This window comes from Mastacembelus armatus, chromosome 11, assembly GCF_900324485.2.
Source record: "Mastacembelus armatus chromosome 11, fMasArm1.2, whole genome shotgun sequence".
NCBI classification, from domain to species: domain Eukaryota; kingdom Metazoa; phylum Chordata; class Actinopteri; order Synbranchiformes; family Mastacembelidae; genus Mastacembelus; species Mastacembelus armatus.
Window position 1 is genome coordinate 17,997,369 of NC_046643.1, and position 23,700 is coordinate 18,021,068.

General features: G+C 43.0%; 1 protein-coding gene across 1 annotated transcript in view; it reads left to right on the forward strand.

Moving 5' to 3' along the window:
* LOC113126296 (fibrocystin-L-like) overlaps positions 1–20,918 on the forward strand; it is a 34,804-nt gene extending 13,886 nt beyond the window's left edge. The window contains exons 37-78 of the mRNA XM_026300269.1: positions 78–263; positions 352–525; positions 718–920; positions 1,390–2,362; positions 2,553–2,801; positions 3,176–3,325; positions 3,811–3,985; positions 4,590–4,746; positions 4,844–5,000; positions 5,303–5,512; positions 6,112–6,241; positions 6,685–6,926; positions 7,044–7,180; positions 7,418–8,447; positions 8,608–8,799; positions 9,011–9,162; positions 9,274–9,433; positions 10,041–10,203; positions 10,504–10,592; positions 10,713–10,876; positions 11,324–11,453; positions 11,691–11,809; positions 11,974–12,103; positions 12,802–12,975; positions 13,367–13,470; positions 13,903–14,029; positions 14,165–14,286; positions 14,375–14,465; positions 14,589–14,737; positions 15,121–15,243; positions 15,358–15,469; positions 15,606–15,722; positions 15,851–16,016; positions 16,229–16,461; positions 16,792–16,956; positions 17,061–17,218; positions 17,339–17,474; positions 17,978–18,322; positions 18,478–18,629; positions 18,748–18,894; positions 20,192–20,345; positions 20,554–20,918. Coding sequence (XP_026156054.1) covers positions 78–263; positions 352–525; positions 718–920; positions 1,390–2,362; positions 2,553–2,801; positions 3,176–3,325; positions 3,811–3,985; positions 4,590–4,746; positions 4,844–5,000; positions 5,303–5,512; positions 6,112–6,241; positions 6,685–6,926; positions 7,044–7,180; positions 7,418–8,447; positions 8,608–8,799; positions 9,011–9,162; positions 9,274–9,433; positions 10,041–10,203; positions 10,504–10,592; positions 10,713–10,876; positions 11,324–11,453; positions 11,691–11,809; positions 11,974–12,103; positions 12,802–12,975; positions 13,367–13,470; positions 13,903–14,029; positions 14,165–14,286; positions 14,375–14,465; positions 14,589–14,737; positions 15,121–15,243; positions 15,358–15,469; positions 15,606–15,722; positions 15,851–16,016; positions 16,229–16,461; positions 16,792–16,956; positions 17,061–17,218; positions 17,339–17,474; positions 17,978–18,322; positions 18,478–18,629; positions 18,748–18,894; positions 20,192–20,345; positions 20,554–20,918 — 8,612 coding nt within the window. The remainder of the gene's footprint in view (positions 1–77; positions 264–351; positions 526–717; positions 921–1,389; positions 2,363–2,552; positions 2,802–3,175; positions 3,326–3,810; positions 3,986–4,589; positions 4,747–4,843; positions 5,001–5,302; positions 5,513–6,111; positions 6,242–6,684; positions 6,927–7,043; positions 7,181–7,417; positions 8,448–8,607; positions 8,800–9,010; positions 9,163–9,273; positions 9,434–10,040; positions 10,204–10,503; positions 10,593–10,712; positions 10,877–11,323; positions 11,454–11,690; positions 11,810–11,973; positions 12,104–12,801; positions 12,976–13,366; positions 13,471–13,902; positions 14,030–14,164; positions 14,287–14,374; positions 14,466–14,588; positions 14,738–15,120; positions 15,244–15,357; positions 15,470–15,605; positions 15,723–15,850; positions 16,017–16,228; positions 16,462–16,791; positions 16,957–17,060; positions 17,219–17,338; positions 17,475–17,977; positions 18,323–18,477; positions 18,630–18,747; positions 18,895–20,191; positions 20,346–20,553) is intronic.
* The last annotated feature ends 2,782 nt before the right edge of the window (positions 20,919–23,700 follow it).

The following is a 23,700-nucleotide window of genomic DNA, read 5'->3' on the forward strand; positions in this document are numbered from 1 at the left end:
TGTGTTTGTGTCTGTGTATAATGTGTGTGTGCATTCATTTTAATCTTACACTTTGTGTGTGCGTGTGTGTGTTGTAGCTTATGGACAGGGATATGCATGGAGTCCTGCCTCACTCACAGTGTTTGTTGGAGACTCAGTGCTGTGGCGTTGGGAGGCTCCAGCCTTCCAAAGTGTCGGCTACAGGGTCTTCAGTGTTTCCAGCCCAAGTGGAACCACTTATGAAGGGGGGCCGTTCAACAGCGGAGACACCAAGACTGGCACAGGTGGAATACTGAGTCTTTGAAGGTTTGTGACAATGTAGAGTTTGTGACACATGTTGACAGACTCTCCCTCTCTCCTCCTACCCTTCAGGCTTTTTCAGGTACCGTTTCACCGTGCCTGGTGTGTATTACTACAGCAGTGGCTACATAGACGACAGCAGACTCAGGCTGCTGCAGGGAGTCGTCAATGTTGAGCCTCGGGAGGAGAAGAGGAGCAAGGTATCTGTCAGCGTGGGAGGCGTGGAGGCCAGACACCTGCCAGGAGGTACATGTACAGACGTCACAAACTTCACTGTAAATCTGAAAATATTTCTTGATGAATTTGTTGAGTCTCAAGTGAGACCAGTCAGATCAGGTGAATGAAGTTTATTGTTGAATAGTTTTAGATTCTACAGAAATCCTTGTCAAAATCAAAGAGGTTTGCAAATGGTCACTGGTTCACACATCTCCCCTTCAGGGTCACATGTTGACACAACAGCACCACAGTGTGTTGCTGCTGCTCAGTGCCCACAGACCAATTCCACTTCAGACGTCCTTTCATTCACTGCCCTCGCCTGCTCCACGCCGACTGTTAGCTCCATCACTCCCAACCAGGGCTCATACCACCAGGTCATCCACATCCAGGGGACAGGCCTCAGCAACACTGCCTGTGCTAATGAGGTTAGCAGCAGGATCCATGGATTCACATAGAAAATAATTAAAAAGGTTGATGTCAGGAAACATAAATTGTACAGTATCTTTTATCTAGCTACATTTAATATATGCTATAAGAGCAGATTATTCATTAATATATACATGTAGCATTACTACACAATCACTGCAACACACAGCTTTGATAGAGTCAATAATACGTCTGCACAATGAGAGCAGAGCTGCCAGACTCCAAAGCATCTACTTTGGATTAATACTAACAGTTTAATTACAGGTTTCAGTAACTTAAAAAACAATTTGAAACAATACTTAACCTCCAAGGATAATTGGCACAGTTATTATTACACTGATTATTGTGTTCCAGGCACAATTTATAATATAAAAATAATAAAAAAGTCATTTTGTTGTTCTCTGCTGACCATTAAATCATAAAACATTTTTCTCCTTCTAATTCTTCATCATCGTTCTGTCCATGCAGGTGTCAATCAGGGATCAGCCCTGTCAGGTGATCAACAGCTCTCAGACTGAAATCAACTGTCAGCTCAGTCCAGAGAGTGAACTTCCCATCGGCGTTCCTCTCCCCATATCTGTCAGGGTCAACAATCTGGGCAACGGCATCATTGCTGTGCCAAAAGAGCTGGACCGGCGTTTTGTTGTCCTGCCTGTGGTCGACTCGGTGTCGCCTTCCATCGGCAGCACCACCGGCTTCACGAGACTGATCATCCAAGGTTCTGGCTTCTCTGACGGGCTGGTGATGGCAGCGAGCGAACCTTGCACCATCGTTTCAGTCAGTTACACTCAGATTGTCTGTGACACCTCCCCTTCTCAGCCACACACTGGTGATGTTGTGTTCTACAAGGGCCGGATCCAGAGCTCCTGCCTGTCAGACTGCTCCTTCACATACTCCCCCTCCATCACAGTCACAGTCACCAGCCTTTCCCCCAGCAGCATCAATAACCGAACCACCGTCACCATCTCAGGCTCAGGCTTTGGCAGCAGTCTGGATGATGTGGTGGTTTTCGCCAGCAGCATTTGGCTGCAGGTCACAAACGTGACCGATGGCAACATTTCAGTGATTGTTGACGCTCTGCCTGCAGGCGACCACCCAGTCACAGTGACTGTGAGAGGCAAAGGCCGAGCATCTGGCTCTGTCACCCTGAACAGTGTTGCCCAAGCCGACTTGAACCCCACCATGGGCAGCCTGTTGGGAGGAACCCTTCTCCAGTTCACAGGAAATGGCTTCGTTCCAGGAAACACCAGTGTGACAGTGGGTGACGTTCCCTGCGACATTCAGGAGGTGACGCCGTATCTGCTTCTCTGTCTGACGGCTCCTCACAGTGAGGGGCTGGTGACCGTCAACATCCGGGTCTTCTCTGTGCACTATCCTCCTCTTGGTTTCAACTACTCTGCAGCCTACACCCCCGTCATCAGCTCCATCAGCCCCAACACTGGTAATTATGAGCCTCCATATCATGTGGTTCACAGTAAGCAGGGTGAAAATATTCAACCTGTATAACCAGCAGGGGCCTAAATAATGGACAGAAAGGCAGTTTGTTACATTATTTTGGATGGGAGATTGATTTAATCCAGTCCTATCTAACCTTTCTCTCATTGCCTCCTCTTTCTGTTTATTTCCCACAGGGCCGAGCGGTTCAGCCATCACACTGACAGGTTCAGGATTTGGCACCGACATTCAGCTCATCTCCGTCACCATAAACAATGTCCCCTGCAATGTGTCAGCAGTGTCCGACACTCAGGTTCAGTGCACTGCAGGAGACAACCCAGGAGGGACCTACCCCGTCATTCTGCGGCACAGGGTCAAAGGTTACGCCCAGTCAAATGTCCTGTTCAAGTATGAGCTGACTCTCAGCAGCGTGCAGCCCAGTGAGGGTAAGCAGAAATACAGTCAGAGCTACAACTATGTACAATAGAGATTTACTTTTTATTGATTTTTGTCGTTTTTATTTGATACTGTAGGGTCACATGTAAATGTGTTAAATGTTACAGGAAACATGTCAGAAATGGCCTGACAAAAACACAAAGCCAACAACACAACACACCTTCTCATCTGCAGAATTAGGTTTTGGTAACATCGACCAGTGGATCAAAAATGTTCTAAAATACAAAGGGAATGTCCCTCCACCTACGCCTACACCACCATGAAGCAGAGAGGGATTTCTGTCTCTGCAGTTGCTAGAAGAGGTTAGATGATGATGTTTTGTAAAAGGCTGTAAGTGTGAAATGTGTTCTTACTCCCTCATCAGGCAGTTTTGGTGGAGGAGCTCTGCTGTCCCTGCACGGCTCTGGGTTTGACCCGTTCAGCTCCAGCGTGATGATCTGTGGGCAGAAGTGTGACGTTTACAGAGACATGTCGACATCGAGCAATCTGTACTGCCAGTCTCCACCGAACAACGGTAACTTGACTTTACCTGGAAAATCCCCTCAGTATCAGCGCTGCCTTCCAGGGAGTCCTGGTGACAAATAAAACAATAAGATGTTTAAAACATAACAATCAGTTCAACCTGCTGATCAAATCTATGGGTGTTGAGGTTTCAGATGATTAATAAATATCAGTTAAAGGCATAAAAGATGCTAATGAACATTATAGTCTTCTTCATTTAGTGGTAAATCTCTGTAAAGTTAACTAAAGAAGGGTTGAAGTTCCAAAGTTTATTTCTGACCTGGAAACAGAAAGTTCAAAGACTCTAAACACAGGATCTATATTTTCTCACCACTAGATGCTGCTAAAAATTGAGGATCTACCTTGCAAGTGACTTGCATGTCACAGAAACTGGTGATGAAAGATGAGAGGTGTTAGGCTGGTTGTTATCTGTGCATGCATCTCAATTCCTCCTGTCTTTTGTGTGTCTGTATGTGTGTGTGTCCTGTCTCCTGGCAGGCTCTCAGTCAGAGGTCAGCTGTGTGGTGGCTGTCATTAACCAGCTGGATGCTGCCAACATATCAAATGGCTTCACCTACAAATCTCAGCTGACTCCAGTGATCACTGAGGTTTCTCCACGTAGAGGAGGCACCGCAGGAGGCACCCGGCTCACAATCACCGGCTCCGGTTTCAGGTGCAGTGACACACATCCAGATTATGGACCCCTGGTTAACAAGTAACTGCTCAACCTATAAAACCTAAAACATATATATATATATATATATATAAACCTAAAAATGTCAGCGTAACATTTTATATCCATTACACAAACAAAATAATACAACTCACACCAACAGCAGACAGAATATCATATTGTTAGAACCATTACAATAACAAAATATTACAGAAAGATCTTATAAGATAATGTAACATATTGTGATGGACTGGTGACCTGTCCAGGGTGTACCCCTGCCTTTTGTCCAAAGAGAGCTGGGATAGACTCCAGCTGATCCCAATGACACTAAACAGGAATAAGAGGGTAAAGATAATGGATCTCTGGATGGATAATGTAACATGTTATATGTGTATTTGATTTAACTGTGTATTATGGTACATTTGCTGACATTTTGTTATACAGGTATATTAAAGTTATAGTATTATATTCATTTAATATAAGATCACATTTAATTGATTTAATCTGTTACTATTGATTAATCACTTAATTAATCACTCTCTTATTTTATTGTTTCACTTCATTGTTTCCCTCCCCCTTGAATTTCACCACATTCACCTTACAGCACTGACATGAATGAAGTCAACGTGACCATCGCGGGATCTGTGTGTGACGTCCAGTCCGCCAACACCACACACATCATCTGTGAGACAAACGCTCAGCAGCAGTCTCAGCAAGCCAAAGTCAGAGTCAGCGTCCGAGACCAGGGCATCGCCAAGATGGTAGGAGAGGCCTGACTGATGAACCCGTCTGTCTCATTATGATCGGACTGAAGTCATGTCTTCAGAGGACTTTGTCTTGATTTGTCTCTTCCTGTAGGACCATGCTGATTTCTTCTACATTGACGTGTGGTCGTCCAGGTTCACATGGGGGGGTCTGCCTCCGCCTGAGACGGGCTCGTTTGCCGTCATCACTAAAGGCCAGACCATCCTGCTGGACACCAGCACACCGGTGCTGAAAATGCTCCTTATTCAAGGTCAAGAATGACTTCATAATGTTTTTTATTTTACATTGTCAGAGTTTTCTCCCTCTCTGTATTCACCTGTATGTTCCTCTGGAAAAGTAAAATATGTTTTTCTAAAAGTTTTTAGCTGCAGAGTTTGGAGGATCACCACATTCACTTTTTCATTAGTGGAACTGGTGCCAGTCCAAAAATACATTGACTAGTACAATAAATTCACATCCAGTGTAATTTGCCATTACATGAACAACATAACATAAAACTCTCTCTGCTTCCACCTGTATTGTGTTTCTAACCTGCTGTTCCTCTGTGCTCAGGAGGCACTTTGGTGTTCGATGAAGCCGACATCGAGCTGCAGGCAGAAAACATCCTGATCGCAGACGGCGGGCGGCTCCAGGTCGGCCAGGAGGGGGCACCGTTCCAGCACAAAGCCATTATCACACTTCATGGACACCTGCGCTCAGTTGAACTTCCTGTCTATGGAGCCAAGACTCTGGCTGTCAGAGAGGGGGTGCTGGACCTGCATGGTACGAACACACAGAAATTCATTCACACACAGGATGTGCAGCATATTTATTCACAGAACTGAAAAATGTCATGTTCACTTGAGTTTTGTTCCTCTGACTGTGGAATTTAAAGGGACAGTTTGACATTTGTGAGATGGACATAGTTTTGTTGACCTTTAGGTTTTAAAACATTTTATCAAAACATATAATTAGCTTCTTAAACACTACACATTTTTCTGTAAAAATCTCCTTCACATCAAGTCTTAAGTTAATCACATATATAATTCATAATCTTTACACCATAATCTCTCTAATTGTTTTATTGTTTCAAGCCACAGACATGTTTTTCTAACATTTTACAAAATAATGTTGTACTTAGGCCAATTATAGAGAAATCTTCATGTGAGTTTTTTGCAGAGTAAAGTGCCCAACACATTGTAGAGTAGTTAGAATCAGCTAAAACCAAAACTGTATTTATCCTAATGACAATAGAATAAACACAACATTATGAACAGGGTCCTCATTATGACAGAGAAAACTGAGTTGTCCTGCAGGGATTATAGGTAACAGCCTCCTGCCCTCTTCAGGTGGAAGTCATCACTGACAACCTGTTTCTCCAGGTATTCCAGTTCCTGTCCCCTGGACCCACCTGGCCCAGACAGCGACCACAGGCTCTGTCAATCTGACCCTGGTGAAGGCGGTGACATGGAAGGTCGGAGATGAAATTGTCATCGCCTCAACTGGACACAGGTAGAGTCTGGGATTCATGTAGGTCAATGCAAAAACCAAAGAAAACAATGTTCTTATTTTTGCCATACAAGGCCAAAATACATTAACTACATATTTACTCAAAATTAAATTAAGTCAAGAATTTACTTCACCAGGCAAAGTTATGATTTGTATTATTGGCGTCCATGGATAAAACTTGAGTTGACATTGAATTTTGAAATAAATAGAATATGAATAGAAAATGTGTAATATCTGTGATAAAATAACATGCAAAAAGAAAAACATTTAGATAAATATTAGATATATTTCAATAATCAGTCATGATGCTTCAATATCCTGAGACATAAATACCACATAAATAAGGCTGCAGCTAAATCAAAACAGAGAAAAGTGGATGGTATCTCACAGGTAGAGATTTATTATGTCTATTCCAGCATCGTCTAATCCCATCACTTCTATTCCAGGCACAGTCAGGCAGAGAACGAGTTGATGACGATCGCCGCCGTGTCGGCTGATGGAAAAACTCTCACCCTCACCAAACCGCTGAAGTACACTCACCTCGGGCTGACCGTCACCCTGCCTGATGGTTCAAAGTTTGAGGCCCGAGCTGAGGTGGGTCTCCTCACCAGGAACGTCGTGGTGCGAGGCTCCCAAAACCTGGAGTGGAATGACATAATCCCAGCTTGTCCTGATGGCTTTGACACAGGTATTGAGAGAGATTTCAGAATCTAAGACCACTAAATATCAAAATGTGTGTTCTAGATATTTTCCAGTGAGTTTAGGAAGGATTCATGTTTTGTTAAAATCTTTTTCTGTCTTGTAGGTGAATTCGCCACCCAAACCTGTTTCCAAGGACGGTTTGGAGAGGAGGTCGGTAGTGATCAGTTTGGAGGCTGCATCATGTTCCACTCTCCCAGGCCAAATGAGAATCGTGCCATTGGCAGGCTGGAATATGTTGAGGTGAAGTTAAAAACTTTGTCTGACTGTGATTCCAGAAAAAACTCTTTACACATTATAAAGTCTTAGTGACAAGTTAACTTGAAAAGTAAACTAAAGAGGTTATTTCAAATCTTTCTCTACTGAATCTGCATCACATGAACAAATTTATTCTTAACAGCTGAATATTTTTAGCAGATTAACAGCAGATCTAGTCCTGGTCTTTTTTTCTTAAGTTGAATAAGTTGATTTGCGCTGCAGGTCTTCCACGCAGGACAGGCCTTTATGCTGGGACGTTATCCCATCCACTGGCACCTGATGGGAGACATGAAATACCAGTCGTATGTGAGGGGTTGTGCGATCCATCAGACCTACAACAGGGCCGTAACCATCCACAACACTCATCGGCTGCTGGTGGAGCACAACGTCATCTACGACATCATGGGTGGGGCCTTCTTCATCGAGGACGGCATAGAGACCCAGAACATCCTGCAGTACAATCTGGCTGTGTTTGTCAAACAAAGCACCAGCCTTCTGAATGACGACGTCACTCCTGCTGCCTACTGGGTCACCAATCCCAACAACATCATCCGCCACAACGCCGCCGCAGGGGGCACCCACTTTGGCTTCTGGTACCGAATGCACGAGAACCCTGATGGCCCATCCTACGATCCAAACATCTTTCAGAAGAGGGTTCCACTCGGAGAGTTTTACAACAACACCGTGCACTCTCAGGGCTGGTTCGGTCTTTGGATCTTCCAAGAATACTTCCCTTTCAAGAATGGAGATTTCTACACCCAAACCCCAGAGCCCGCCGTCTTCCGCTCCCTCACCACCTGGAACTGTGAGAAAGGTGCTGAGTGGGTCAACGTGGGTGCTGTGCAGTTCAGTGACTTTGTCATGGTCAACAATGAGAAAGCTGGGATTGAAGCCAAGCGCATCTTCCAGTGGGCCGTGAGCAGCTTCGGAGAGAACGGAGGGGCCGTGGTGTCCAACAGCACCATCGTGGGCTACATAGACGAGCTTGGACTGGGAGCTGACTACTGCACACGGCGAGGTGTCATCACACCATTTGATGATGGCATGAGTGTCCTCAACACCAAGTTCATCAACTTCAACCGCAGCTCCTGCGCAGCCATCGGTGTGACCTCAATCGACGGGACGTGTGTGGATCGGTGTGGCGGCTGGGCTGTCAGGTTCAGTGGCATCCAGTTCATCAACTCACCCAACAAGGCCGGCTTCAGGTGGGAGCACGAGGTGCAGCTGGTGGACACTGATGGCTCCCTGACAGGTAATCAGTCCTCAGTCTCTCATTGTTTATTGTTGAATTTATTTTTGTCTACTGTTTCATTGTATTTATTATTATTGCAAAAGTGACTAAAACTGGCTCCAAGTCTATTTCTTCCTACTAAGAAAATAAAACTCTATATTATCTGTTTGCTGGTTGTCAGGAAACATCAGCTACAAGGTGGTGCCCCTGAGCCCATTGCTGGACCCAGCTCACTGTACCCAGAGTGCCGAGTGGAGTGTGGGTTTCCCCGGTGCTGTGTGTGACCACACCATTGATTTCCATCGACTGGCGTTCAACAATCCCTCACCTTCGTTTCTGCATGGGAAAGATGTCATCTTAACTAACGCACATGGTATTTAGACAAACAGACTTTTATATTATGTCGGTTTATCTGTTTGCTGTGTAAGAAGCAGCTGTTTAAGGACCTGTAATTTATCTAAATAGCAAAATATAAATGATGTAGAACATGATAATGTGAAAAATGGGGATTTATGTGTCTGCTATAATATCTGTAATATATTAGAGTATTCATTGCTGACTTTTTTTTTTTTTTTTTTAAACAGGCAGCAGTGTGGTTCCATATTTGGAAAAGAGACTGACTCATCCATTCGGCTGGATGGCCTTACTGCCTTCACGACAAAAGTACAACTGGTACTTTAGAAATGCAGAGTACATAACCGACATTGCCTACAACGCAAAGTTCTACGGCTTCAAGGTTCGTTCAGAGCTTTTCCATCATCTTAATAAAAGATAATACTGATCATTTCTGACCAGATGTCTGCCTGTTACCACTGATGTTTTTTCTCATTCTTCTTCTCACAAACAGTCAGATCAGTATGTGATCATCAACCACAACTTCACTCAGCGTATAGACAGGGTTCATGTACTCGACTACAGGGACGGCTCACCAGCTCCACTGACCTTCAGCAATAACAAGAACGGAGACTGGCACTTGGACAACAGCTCCAACAACCTTGACTACATTGGTGAGACACATGGTGATATGGAAATGTAGAATGCTAAGTTTGTTCATTAATTTAATCATTTAAATATGATGATTACTGAGGGACTGCAGTTTCTCAATTTGCTGCTGTTTTACACATATGTTATACCAGGGGTGGGCACTTCATGGTCCTCAAGGGCCATTGTCCTGCTTGTTTTCCAAATATCCCTGCCGCGCACTCTGCTGATTAACTGGCTCAGGTTTGTCCATCCAAAGATTAAAGATACCAATTCATTGGTATCATTGGCCTTATTGTCAATTTCCCATGCCCCTTCATCTGAGTTGGTATGTTGTACCTTCTGATTGGCTGGACAATAGGGATCATTGGGAAACAAGCAGGATAGTGGCCCAGGAGAAACATTGGTTGCCCACCAATGTTTAATTCCACTATAAATTAAATATCTTACTCGTACTAATATCGTACTAAATTGGCTGTTAAATAATAGGCTTAATATGGCACATTTAATAGTGAGCATTTTCCATAGATCTGTGTTTTATATGAGGAACACAACAGATTTGTGTGACCAAGTTTGTTTGATCAGTTTGTCCCATCAGAAAAGAATTAACCTGACTTTGTTCTGTTGCTTCAGTGTCTGGAAAGATGAACCAGCGCAGGCGTCGTGACAGCGTTGACCGCTCCATGATTGATATCTCAATGTACTTCTTCGTCTACCACTGCTACTATGTCAACTGTATCGAACCCACACCACCACCACCACCCCCACCCCCACCACCTACACCTAATCATACTCTGCCTACACCTAATCATACTCTGCCTACACCTGGTGGACCACAGCCTGGGATAACCTTACCCAGCACTCGGCCCAGCGTCTGTGTGTATGTTCAATGTACATTCATGCTAATAATATGGCTCCTAATCGATAACGCAGTAAAGCAAAGACCTATTGCAATAAAAGTGTCTCTAGAATGAATGTGATTATTGACTGGGAGTACCTGGGGCATTAAAAGCAAACATTGTTGATGTACAGTTGGGTAGACAGCTTTGTCTAGGTCTGCTAACGCTAAAATGTCTTGTTGTGTGTTTCCCCCTAGTCTGTGGTCTGATGAGTCTTTCTGGAAAAGTTCAGCTGAAAACAACTTTGCTGTCCCCACACAGGGCTCTGATGCGGTCATACCATCAGGTGATGTCTTAAAAACAAAAACACTGAATATACTCTAAGGAAAGAAGACATAATGTGTGTTGACCTGGTCTGGTGTCATATACTGTGACTCAATAGTTGTATATCCCTGTCAATCCACAGGGGTATGCATGATATTGGACATAAACACACCTGCTCTCAACAAGCTGATTATCAATGGACTCCTGGAGATCCCCGACACCATGAACATCTCGTCCACTGGGCAGGCTCAGGACGCACCTCAGTACAGGACTGTGGTGGTGGACGCTGTTTACATCTTCATCCAGGTCAGTGTGATCGTGATCATCAACCTCATCACTTTAAAGTAAATGTGTGTCACATAGGGCAGGTGATTAGAAACCTGAAACACTATTATTATTATTATATAATTATTCATGAAAAAACTATTAATTGCAGCTTTTGGTGCAGCTTTGGTACATACAAATGAGGCATATATGACCACATTATACCTACCGTTTAAAATACCAGCGTCTCAGAAGGTGACAAAAGCCGCATGTCTGTAAATTTCAGTTCTTCTCTCATCGGTGGACATAAGACAACATTAATTGAAGCCTTTATATTGTAAACAACCAGTTAATGTTACTGAAGGTGTTTCATGTCTAAGCAGCAAAACCAGACATTGTTAAGGGAATTGACTGGAGAAAAGCCACAGCAACACATAAAGACTGAGGAGTTCGTGTCTGGCCTGATTCTTACATCTCCTGCTGTTTCAGAGTGGAAGGCTGACTGCAGGCTCAGCTGATCGGCCGTTCAGAGGTCAGCTATCCATCAACCTGAGAGGGACCCACAATACTCCTGAATGGCCTCTTCCAATAGGACCCAACCAAGGATCCAAAGTCCTGGGTGAGAGGAGACTAACCACACTGTCACTCATGTAAAACACCAAACACTGAGACACATTTTCTCATTCAGTTCATGGGTAAAGTTTGTGGTAGCCTGCAATACTATGTAAATTATGTTTAAAATCCTCAGCTGTACTTTATATATTGTTCATATAACTCAAAGTATATGTGTATATATGGACATTTTCAAACATTTAGATTGATAGATAAATAGAAACTGTCTGTGGTTCTACAACAGGTGTGTTTGGAACACTGCAGCTGTACGGACAAGCTCACAGTGTCTATCACACCAAACTCGCTGCCACTGCTGACGCCGGCTCCAGCACTCTGAACCTGACGCAGGCTGTGGACTGGCAGGTCTGTGTCCTGTCTGCTTTTAACCCAATGTTTTTATAAGGAGGAATCATCAACTATAATGGGTTTAGTTACTGAGTCAGAGTTTTGGGTTTATATAACATGGCAACAGCTGCTTTTACCTACATTACAACATTATTTGTATATGGTGTTTGGTGTGTGTGCAGGTTGGAGACGAGGTCGTCATATCCACCACCAGCTACAGCGCTTGGGAGACAGAAAAACGACAGATCACCAACATGTCAGCAGACGGACTTGTCCTGACCCTGAACCAGCCTTTGACCTACACCCACATCGGTCAGTTCAACATGTCTCAGCTGGCACAGTGAACATCTCCAGAGCTGAAAACCAATGTTCAGTTTGCACTTGAACTAAACTAAAATTATTTTCAGTCAAAATCCATTTGTTTCTGAATTGTTATATTGAGCTCCTGTGATTTCCATCCATTTTCTATACCTGCTTGTTCCTTAACCAGGGTCACAGGGATCTGCTGGAGCCTATCCCAGCTCTCTTTGGGTGAAAGGCAGGGGTCCACCCTGGACAGGTCCCCAGTCCATCACAGGGCCACATAGAGACAAACAACCTCACACACTCACACTCACTCCTATGGGCAATTTTAGAGTCACCAATCAACCTGACACACATGTTTTTGGACTGTGGGAGGAAACCAGAGTACCTAAAGTACTGGAGTGAATAAAAGTCTTATTGTCTGGCGTACCACACAGAGGGAACATGCAAACTCCACACAGAAAGGCCAGGTTGTGAACCCAGAACCTTCTTGCTGTGAGCCAACAGTGCGAACCACTCAGCCTCCTGTGATTTGTGTTTTCAAATTTAAGATGCTTTGCTGCAACTGTCATCCTACAAGACTTTATCATAAAAAATAACCTTTTATACTTTTTGGCGTGCGTCTTCATATGACCCTGAAACAAGCAGAATCATTGGATTTAAAAGTCTCACCCTGAAATGCTAATGGTGACACTTCCTCTGTGCAGGTGAGACTTACTCTGTCTCAGGTACGTCTCTGTCCTACACTCTGGCTGCTGACGTCGGTCTTCTGACCAGAAACATCAAGATAGTCGGTCATGAGTATCCAGATATGCTGAAGGACTCGTTCGGAGCCAGAGTGTTGGTCGGCTCCTACTCCTGGGCTGGAAACACCTTCACAGGTAGAACTTCTGTACTGAGTCTGTTTAAAATACATCCCATCCTCAAACAGTATGCAGTGTTTTTATTGGTTAAATTAGCTTTAAAATCACTACTGGACTGAATGTTCAACACTGATGTACCTCAGTATTGTATGTGTGTGTGTGTAGCTTTTATTTAATCTCTACTTCATGTTTAATGACACATATACAATATTCTAACCTTCATAACTCTTTAGTTTTCCTGAAAGGTTTTACTGTTTCAAGTCTTTTGCTTATTTGATAGGTCCATGTGTCCATATTTTAATATTAAGACTACAGACAGATATAGATTTACCCTGTTCAGGTGTGATTGTTTACATGTTATTAAACACATAAATAATTCATCATAATTCTTTATACTTTCTTCCTCAAGGCAAAGCTCAGATCAGGAACGTGGAGTTCTTCCACTCTGGACAGGAAGGCTGGACCGACGACACCGACCCTCGTTACTCTGTGGCCTTTCTCGACCTGGGAAAGGTGCAGCAAGACGCACACAAACACACACGCGCGCGCGCGCGCACACACACACACACTGTATTTAAATAAGCAGTTTCATAAAATGCGTCTATAAATAAGTCAAAATACTAAATAAGCTTAGAAAGTGTGATGTTTTTTCATTCATCTACTTCTGCTCAAGCAAATTGCAGGAATACATGGATTAGAACCAAAAATTAAGATTCTCAAAAATTACATTGTTTTTTTAAACAGTTAATAGTTTAATATTTAATGTTGTTCATAACAAATCACACAAAGTAGGCAGAAAATATACAGAAAAAAATTAAAAAGTGAAATAATTAGAATTTTCAGCATCTCACTGATCTAAAGACAATATGATTAGATTGTGGTGTTTACTGAGGAGAACTTGTGTTTAAAACATATAAAATATTAAATCGTCTTCTGTGCTAAAAGGTTTCAGGAACAGACTCGTACATTCAGGGATGTGCTTTTCACGACGGCTTCTCTCCAGCCATCGGAGTCTTTAGGACAGAGGGACTGAACATTGACGATAACGTCGTCCACCACACCGTTGGAGAAGGTAAACACTCTTCTTTTAAATAGAGGAACATCCAGTAAACTTCATAGCACCAAACCTCATCAAGCTGATCCACATGTACAGAATGTTAGTCTGCCCAGCACTTATCAGGAACCTTTGAACATTGTGTGTTTGCAGGTATCAGAATTTGGGGCAACAACATAACAATGAGGAGGAACCTGGTGACGATGACTTTGTGGCCCGGTTCATACCAAGGCCGAAAGGAGTCGTTCAACTTTGACTGGAACGCTGCCATCGAGGTCTGTCTTCTCCAAAGAGACCAGAAAACACAGAATTTCAAATGTAGTCCTGCATTTATGACCTGTCCTGTTTCTTCTGTCATATCAGGTCAACAGAGGGACAAATGTTGTGCTGCAGCATAACATTGTGGCAGGTTATGAGAGAGTGGGGTATCGCATCAATGGTGAACCGTGCCCAGGTGCTGGAAATGTGGATTAAGTTTCCTACTGATCATCTCAGGTGATTTTTCACCTGTTTTTAAATGAACTTGAATGTTGACAATCCTGAAAGTTGTTTTCTGCCATTATTTCTGCCTGTGCAGGGTATTTGAATGAAAATGACAAGTGGGTTGACAACGAGGCTCACGGCGGTCTGTTTGGAGTGTTGCTCAACAAAGACGGTTTACCTGGCTGCACTTTCATCCAGGGATTCTTCATCTGGAGGAGCTTTGACTACGGCATCTACTTCCAAGTATGAAAACTGAACTATATCCTACCCACATGTAAATACACATTCTCACTGTGTTAATCCAAGAGATGGCAAGATCATTTTTCACCAAATTTGCGACATGTAAACCTTTTTTTTTCAGTCACATTTCACTTATCAAACCAAACAAGAATTTTCATTCATGCATGAACACGTGAAAGCCCCATGGGACTGATGAGGGTTATTTGCAATTTGCAAGCACCAGTCACTCATGAAACATTATGCTGCCATCATTTCAAAAAGATTTTCACAAGCTGAGTTCAGGATTTCTGAGAGACACAGTATAAACCAGGAGCTGCAGGACTTTGAACGTCTACATTTAATAGATCACCACCGTCATCATCCTCATCTTCTTCCTGTCTTCACAGACCATCACAAGTGTCATTGTTTCCAATGTGACCCTGGTGGATAATGGGATGGGTATCATGCCTCTCATCTACGCACCTCCTTCTGTCTCCCATGCATATGCTGATAAAACAGTACAAATCCTGGTGAGAGGGTTTGCTTTGATTCACTGATACCTGGTTTTCATTCCATAGTTTAACCATTCAGTAGTGACCTTTTCATTAACACGGTTCTTATCCCTCATCTTCCTCTTTTCCCAGAATGCCTTGATCGTTGGCAGCAGCCCGAACTTCAACTGTAAAGACACTTTGCCTCAAAGTGACTTTAATATTGCCACCACCAAGACTCATCGAGCCCCCAGGCCTCTCAAAGGTGCAGTGCTAAAACATACATCAAAAGACTCTTCAACTGAATATTTTCACATTTCAGTTTAATCAACAATGTCTTGGCATTGAACAGTGCAGCTTGTTTGAAGTGATAAATCATCCTTTCTTTACACCGTGTACAGGTGGCAGATCTGGAATCTGCTGGCCGACATTTGATTCTGCACACAACGGTGCTCCAACAATAGCCTATCATCTGAACAACAACTACAACGCCATCAAAGGACTGATGGTTGTCAAGGGTGAGTTCCTGCACAGAGATCTGGGAGCAGAGGAGTTGTTGGAAATGTAAAAGCTGTAAATGTGTATAATCACATTCACTGGAGTGATTTGTGCCATCTTCTTATTTCCCTGTTTTCTGTCTCTCCAGACACAACATTTGTCAATTTCCGAGACGTCTGCTCCAGCGAGACCAATGTCATGTTCATCACCAACCCACTGAACGAGGACCTGCAGCACCCTGTGCAGGTCTCAGGCATACAGATGATTGACAGCACAGAGAACGCTCAAGTCTTTATCCACAGACCTGATCTGGGGTAAGTGACCATATATGACCAAACAATGAAATTCAATGTGTTAGAAGAGAAGGAAAAATATATGAACTGAGATTTCTTTTAATGGTGACACAATGGAAAAAATATATATATAATCATAACACCAGAAATAGATTTCAAATAGTAATGAGGAACTGTCAGATTTGATGCCATTTTTGGACTTTCTGTTGAGTGTGAGTGTTTCTGTGCTTCAGTAAAGTGAACCCATCTGACTGTGTGGACATGGACTGCGATGCCAAGAAGAAGAGCTTGCTGACGGACTTGGATGGGTCTTTCCTGGGCACAGTGGGAGCCGTGGTGCCTCAGTCAGAGTATGAATGGGGAGGTGATCCAAGAAGGGGACTGGGGGACTATCGCATCCCCAAAGTCATGCTCACTTTCCTCAACGGCAGCCGCATTCCTGTGAAACAGATCGCTCCAAACAAAGGTACCTGAAGCACTGGACTAATGCAAGTCAAGTCAAATTCTAAGACTCAAAACGAACAGTGGCTTGCAAGAGAAAAATGCTCCCTGCAAATGATGTAGGAGATAATCAATGTTATTCTCTTTATCTGAGCGGTAACAATGAATTGGCCCATTGGTGGATTTTCCCAGTGTTTTAAGATGGTGTCCTGAATGCCACATGTTTGACAGCAAAAAAAAAAAAAAAAAAAAAATTTAATCCTCTGCGTTTGCTGTCCTGTACAATCCTTCTGCTGACAGGTGTCTCAGGAAATAAAGTCATGTCCAAAGTGCTGCATTGTTCATTTTTCCTCAGGTGTCATCAGGAACAACTGCACCTACATGAGTTCCTGGCAGAGCTACAAGTGTTTTGGGCTCAACTACAAGATGTTGGTGATCGAGAGTCTCGATTCTGACACAGAGACCAGACGTCTGTCCCCTGTTGCTGTGCTGGGAGACGGTTTCTTAGATCTTATCAACGGTAGGACCAGTTGGCAGTCCGGATGTGAATAAAACTCAGCACTGAATTAACTCTCCACAAATGGAAGGAAATGTGCTTTGGGTTGAGTTGTGTGTTGTGTCCAGGCCCTCAGGATCATGGCTGGTGTTCGGGTTACACCTGCAAGAAGAGAGTGTCTCTCTTCCACAGCATCGTGGCCACCGGTCACGCCTTTGACATCTTCTTCACTAGCGTCAGCCCTCAGAAGCTCCGCCTCATGATGCTCAACGCGGCTCCATCTGAGGTCAGAGCACAGCTTTGGCTTCAAGAACTTTGTTTTCAGATTCAGGATTTTCAGTATATAGAAGACAAACATGATCCTTCTTCAGTTCAGTTTCCCCCTTTTGTTTCTTAATTTGTGCAGAGTGTCAGGGTGTCAGTCTTCTACTCTAAGCCTCAGAGGTTAGATGTGTACGTTGACAACGTGCTGGTGGCTCCGACTAACGCTGAGTGGAACGCTGCTAAAACTGACTACACCCTGAAGGAGCCCACCTACCCAGGTACTGATGCTTCACACACTGAAAACATGGCTGTAAATCAAACAAGCCTCTATCTGAACACTATAATTCTGTCATGTTGTTCTTGTGTGTTCCAACTGTATTCACTTATGTATATAAGTCATGCTCATTGGGGAGATTTCCTATAAACATTTCAAACACATTACTGAACCTGTTTCACCTTAGAAAAACATAAACATATCATCCCATCATTTTAGATTTTTTTTCAAATGTTAATAATAAACTAAAGTGAACACAAACTTCATAATGAGCTTTAATTCCTGTTTTGTCAACATCACTGTACTACCCTGATGATTTATGTAATCATCTCATCTGGTTTAGCAGTTTCAGTGATTGTCAGAGGGGCCCTGGGAATATTTGTTCTTACTCAATACATTTTTCCAACCTTTCCATTCACCCTTTCATGAGAAGAACCTTCTATTTTTTATATTTCATTAGCTATTCTGCAACTGCATTTTATGTTTTTGTGTCACTGACCTGTTCAGGTCAGTACGTCCCTAAGCTGAACGCCTCTCTGGGCACCAACTACTTTGACCAGGACTACAAGATGCTGCAGGTCGTGCTGACAGGCTCCACACCGGCTGAGATCCGAACCTCTCCACTTCTCTTCATCTCCTTTTCACTGCCTGCCATGACTGAGGAGGAGTTCTTCGGCGACAACCTGATACGAAACCTCGGCTTGTTTCTCAAAGTTCCCCAAAGTATGATCCGCATCACCAAGATCGTCCGGGAGACTGGGGGTGCACGACGCAGGAAGAGGGCGACAGGCCTGACAGTGGAGGTTGAGATCAAGAAACCTCCAGTCCAGCAAATCACCAACAGCACTGATGGTTAGTGGGGATCTGTTTCACTGTTTCGTCACTAATGTCTGTGATGAACTTGTATTTACAAACAGTTTTAATGTGGGAAATATGTCTGTAAACTCAGCCCTGGAATAAAACTGCAGGCCATTTGTAACATCCCTCTGTGCCCTGTGACTCCTCAGATGCTCAGGACTTCACACTGCTGAGGAACATTGGTGATAATCTGGCCCAGGCTGCAGTTTCTGGAAACCTCAGTCAGGCTATTGGCTTCAATGTCTCCTCGATCGGCATCATCCTACCTCCTCCTTCATCATCTGACCCCAGCTGGAATCAGGTGACCCTGCAGGATGAATCCTAGCCATTTCTGCTGAAGAAAAGCTACAGTAATGTAAAACTCCATTGTAAGGTTTGCATTAATTTATGGGTGTGGGGTTTTCTGCTTTAACTTTCAGACGTCCACATCAGAAGTGACGAGGACAGATCCTGCGCCGAGCTATGTGGCCAGTGTGGCCAAACTGCTGCTGATCCAGGAGCCAATAGCCGGGGAGTCTATTGGTCCTCTGTACCAGCAGCCCATCCTGATGGCTGTGGATGCAGAGGTGAGACACTGATTCCTCTCCAACCAATGAGAGCCCACTTCCAAGTTTGACTCTATTAAGCTCTCAATGGCTTCCATTGAAAAATCAGCACCAATTACTGAACACACTTTTAATATTGCTTATTTTTTTATGTCAATATTTGTTCTGTAAAACATATCAAGGTAAATAACTGACCAATCAGGTGCCTCCCTTAATCCACATCACCTCATTCCACCCCTACATGGGATGATTGATAAGTGTGACTGACAGGTTGTTTTACCCATAGACATTATGGGTTTAGGCTAACCACCTCAGCTTGCTGCTGATTGACTCAGTGGTTCTCTAGACACTGCCTTATTGTCCAAATATGGTACTTCTGGCTCCACAAAAGCAACATGGTGACATCCATAATGGCCAAAAATGGTGACTGAATTCATTTTCACGGTGCGTAACGCTATGGGGATGATGTCACACTGGATAGATCCACCCTTTAGACACCATCTCCAAGTCTCCAACCAGATCATTTTCTTTGCACCGCTGCTATTCAGTCTCACATTTGCAAGATAGAGGACAAATTGAAATTTACAGCAGCCCAAGACATATTACTCTTAATGTTAGGAAAGAAATTGAATTTGAGGGCTAATTTTTCCACTTTTTGAGGAAATTAGTTTATTGGACTAATAAAATTTCTCTTAGCCACAAATCCATTTTCTGTGATTGATCCTTAAGGATTTTCATACCGTAGCTGTTTGCTGATTTGGTAAAATATTTCCTGTGTGCTTGCTCTCTTGTTTTTCAGTTGTTTATTGGTCAAAAAAAACATCTATACTTTTTTAGCCTACATGGGCCAGTATTTATGTTTTTTGTTTCATATGTATTGCAGGTTTATGGAATGAATGTTAATGTATTTTTAAGTTTAGCAGCGAGGTTGGCTCCTGAGCTACACTTGTGTATCCCTGTTATTTTTCACTGTCCATGGGTGACCAATTCAGTTTCTCATCAATCTTTAGAAAATTAAAAAACAGAATTAGATTAAAAAACAGAATACAATGCAAAAAAAAAAACCCTTATTATTAACATTATCTCATTACTCATTTTCAAATTCTCATCCATTTTCTTTAACTTACTTAAACATTTTACCTTCAGCTTAATATCATAAGACTAAAAATCATAAAACTGTGTTTACATTTTAGAGACAGTAACTTTTAAGCAGACCTGAGCACGAGGAAAGCAGTCACTAATGTACAGAACAAAATCACAGAAAAATGAAGGACACAATATGAGGTCAGAGTCTGTGAACCTGTGCCGCTGTTTGCAGGATAATTGTGTTTCTGTGGGGGTGACGACGCTCACCGTCACAGCCAGCCTGAAGGACGTGGGTGGAAACAGCATTGATGGACTTGGAGGAACCACCACCATCCCATTTAGCTCCTGCTGGGCCAACTTCACCGACCTGTCCATTCTCAGAAGTGGTACGACCGCATCCTGATTTTTAGAAGCTCATTTGGTTTCAGAATAAATCAATGCTGTGCACTGCGACCTTTTTGCTCAATTTTATTTCAATTAGAGACAGCTGTTACTAATTAAACAAAACATTTTTCTACATACAAATCTTGCCTAGTGACAGTTTAACAAGTTGCTTTTAAAGTTAAATAATAATTGCTCCTCCTTTTGCTGCAGGTGAGAACATGACCATGGTGTTCACGCTGCAGCAGTGGAGTGTTGGATCACGTTCCTTAACCATCAGAAACACAACCACAGAGACCAACTCAACTACCACAACCACACAGATCATCCCAACCGTCTTAACCAATGCAACTGCAACAACCATCTCAAACACCTCGACCAATGCAACTACCCTGACCAATGCAACCACCCCGACCAATGCAACCACCACAACTATTGCAAACCCGTCAGTTAGCTCAAACACAACCCAACAATCCAGCACTGTCGGTTCCAGCACCACCCTGTCTGCCAGCAGCCTGTACCTGGTCCTAACCATCTACACTTTGGCCTGCTGCTTGGCAGACATCTCCATATATTAGACCATTCTGTAAACGCTGCTCAGCTAAGAGGGGTTAATGAGGGACACCTCGATATATATTCACTGTAACTTGAACATATCTACAAACTAATGAACATTTTTCTTCTGGTTCTTTTGGGCTGTTCTGTTTCACTATATCTAAATATCTGTGTGATATGATTATGCATCATCTTGCAAAGAGACTTTCTATTTTAAAACTGCAATAATAACTCATTGACATCTGTAGGAAGCTAAAGGACATGAAGTTTTATTTTGTTTATGATTACATGAAGCTATGCTCTCTTTTCAATAAACAATAATCTTCATGGGTAAATGCATTATTGATTTATTTGTGTTTTTCTTAAAAGGTAACTATTTTCTGCTGCTAAGATGTCCAGCAAACAATGTGGGCTTGATAGACAATTGACAATTGGAAAAACCTGGTCTAATAGCAAGGGATGTCATGGATGGTGCAGCTCTAATTTCTAGAATTATGGCCAAGTACAGTGGGTACGGAAAGTATTCAGACCCCTTTAAATTTTTCACTCTTTGTGTCATTGCAGCCATTTGCCAAAATCAAAAAAGTTCATTTTATTTCTCATTAATGTACACTCAGCACCCCATCTTGACAGAAAAAGCCAGAAATGTAGAAATTTTTGCAAATTTATTAAAAAAGAAAAACTGAAATATCACATGGTCATAAGTATTCAGACCCTTTGCAGTGACACTCATATTTAACTCACATGCTGTCCATTTCTTCTGATCCTCTTTGAGATGGTTCTGCTCCTTCATTGGAGTCCAGCTGTGTTTGATTAAACTGATTGGACTTGATTAGGAAAGGCACACACCTGTCTATATAAGACCTTACAGCTCACAGTGCATGTCAGAGCAAATGAGAATCATGAGCTTGAAGGAACTGCCCAAGGAGCTCAGAGACAGAATTGTGGCAAGGCACAGATCTGGCCAAGGTTACAAAAGAATTTCTGCAGCACTCAAGGTTCCTAGAGCACAGTGGCCTCCATAATCCTCAAATGGAAAAAGTTTGGGACGACCAGAACTCTTCCTAGACCTGGCCGTCCAGCCAAACTGAGCAATCGTGGGAGAAGAGCCTTGGTGAGAGAGGTAAAGGAGAACCCAAAGATCACTGTGGCTGAGCTCCAGAGATGCAGTAGGGAGATGGGAGAAAGTTCCACAAAGTCAACTATCACTGCAGCCCTCCACCAGTCGGGGCTTTATGGCAGAGTGGCCCAACGGAAGCCTCTCCTCAGTAAAAGACACATGAAAGCCCGCATAGAGTTTGCCAAAAAACACATGAAGGACTCCCAGACTATGAGAAATAAGATTCTCTGGTCTGATGAGACCAAGATTGAACTTTTTGGTGTTAATTCTAAGCAGTATGTGTGGAGAAAACCAGGCACTGCTCATCACCTGCCCAATACAATCAACATGGTGAAACATGGTGGTGGGAGCATCATGTTGTGGGGGTGTTTTTCAGCTGCAGGAACAGGACGACTGGTTGCAACTGAAGGAAAGATGAATGTAGCCAAGTACAGAGATATCCTGGAAGAAAACCTCTTCTAGAGTGCTCAAGACCTCAGACTGGGCCGAAGGTTCACCTTTCAACAGGACAATGACCCTAAGCACACAGCTAAAATAACAACGGAGTGGCTTCGGAACAACTCTGTGACCGTTCTTGACTGGCCCAGCCAGAGCCCTGACCTAAACCCAATTGAGCATCTCTCGAGAGACCTGAAAATGGCTGTCCACCAACGTTCACCATCCAACCTGACAGAACTGGAGAGGATCTGCAAGGAAGAATGGCAGAGGATCCCCAAATCCAGGTGTGAAAAACTTGTTGCGTCATTCCCAAGAAGGCTCATGGCTGTACTAGCTCAAAAGGGTGCTTCTACTCAATACTGAGCACAGGGTCTGAATACTTATGACCATGTGATATTTCAGTTTTTCTTTTTTAATAAATTTGCAAAAATTTCTACATTTCTGTTTTTTTCTGTCAAGATGGGGTGCTGAGTGTACATTAATGAGAAATAAAATGAACTTTTTTGATTTTGGCAAATAGCTGCAATGACACAAAGAGTGAAAAATTTAAAGGGGTCTGAATACTTTCCGTACCCACTGTATATTAGACAACCTAAGTATGACAATCCAGAGTTGAAACCAGGATGCAAAGACTCAGTCTTACCTAATAAAAATGAAGATGACTACTCTTACTGAACACAAAAACACAATCATCAATGTGGATTATTTATGGCCTAAATTTTTGTTACTAAATGATTTGATAAGTGATCACCAAATGACTTATTCTGTGTTACTGAAACCTGGCTGCAGGTCACAGTCTACCCTTTATTACTAAAATCCTTGAAAAAGCTGTTGTGAAACAACTGAGACCAATTGCACAGGTTTGTGAGTTTAATTTCCTTATGCATACAGTTCAGATGAAAGTCCCAGACAGTAGCCAATAATTTATTTTTTGTGATGTGGCTATTTTCATGATCAATTAGTCAGTGTGAGGACACTGATCTCTCCTCGCGTGTACAGCATGGAGCTATTCTCAGTTCAGGATAAAATCTATAAGCTGCATAGTCCTTTGTTGCACTAGCCCATTACAGGTAATGCGGTCCCGCCTTGTACACTGTCCACTGTTCACATGTAAATAATCTCAGGTGAACCAGGTAAATATGTGCACACCCCCGAGAAATGACACAAAATATCAAACTTCATCATAGAATTTACTCACTTTTTCGGCGCGTTTGGATGATGGCGCGTTACGCACGTGAAGCGGCGCT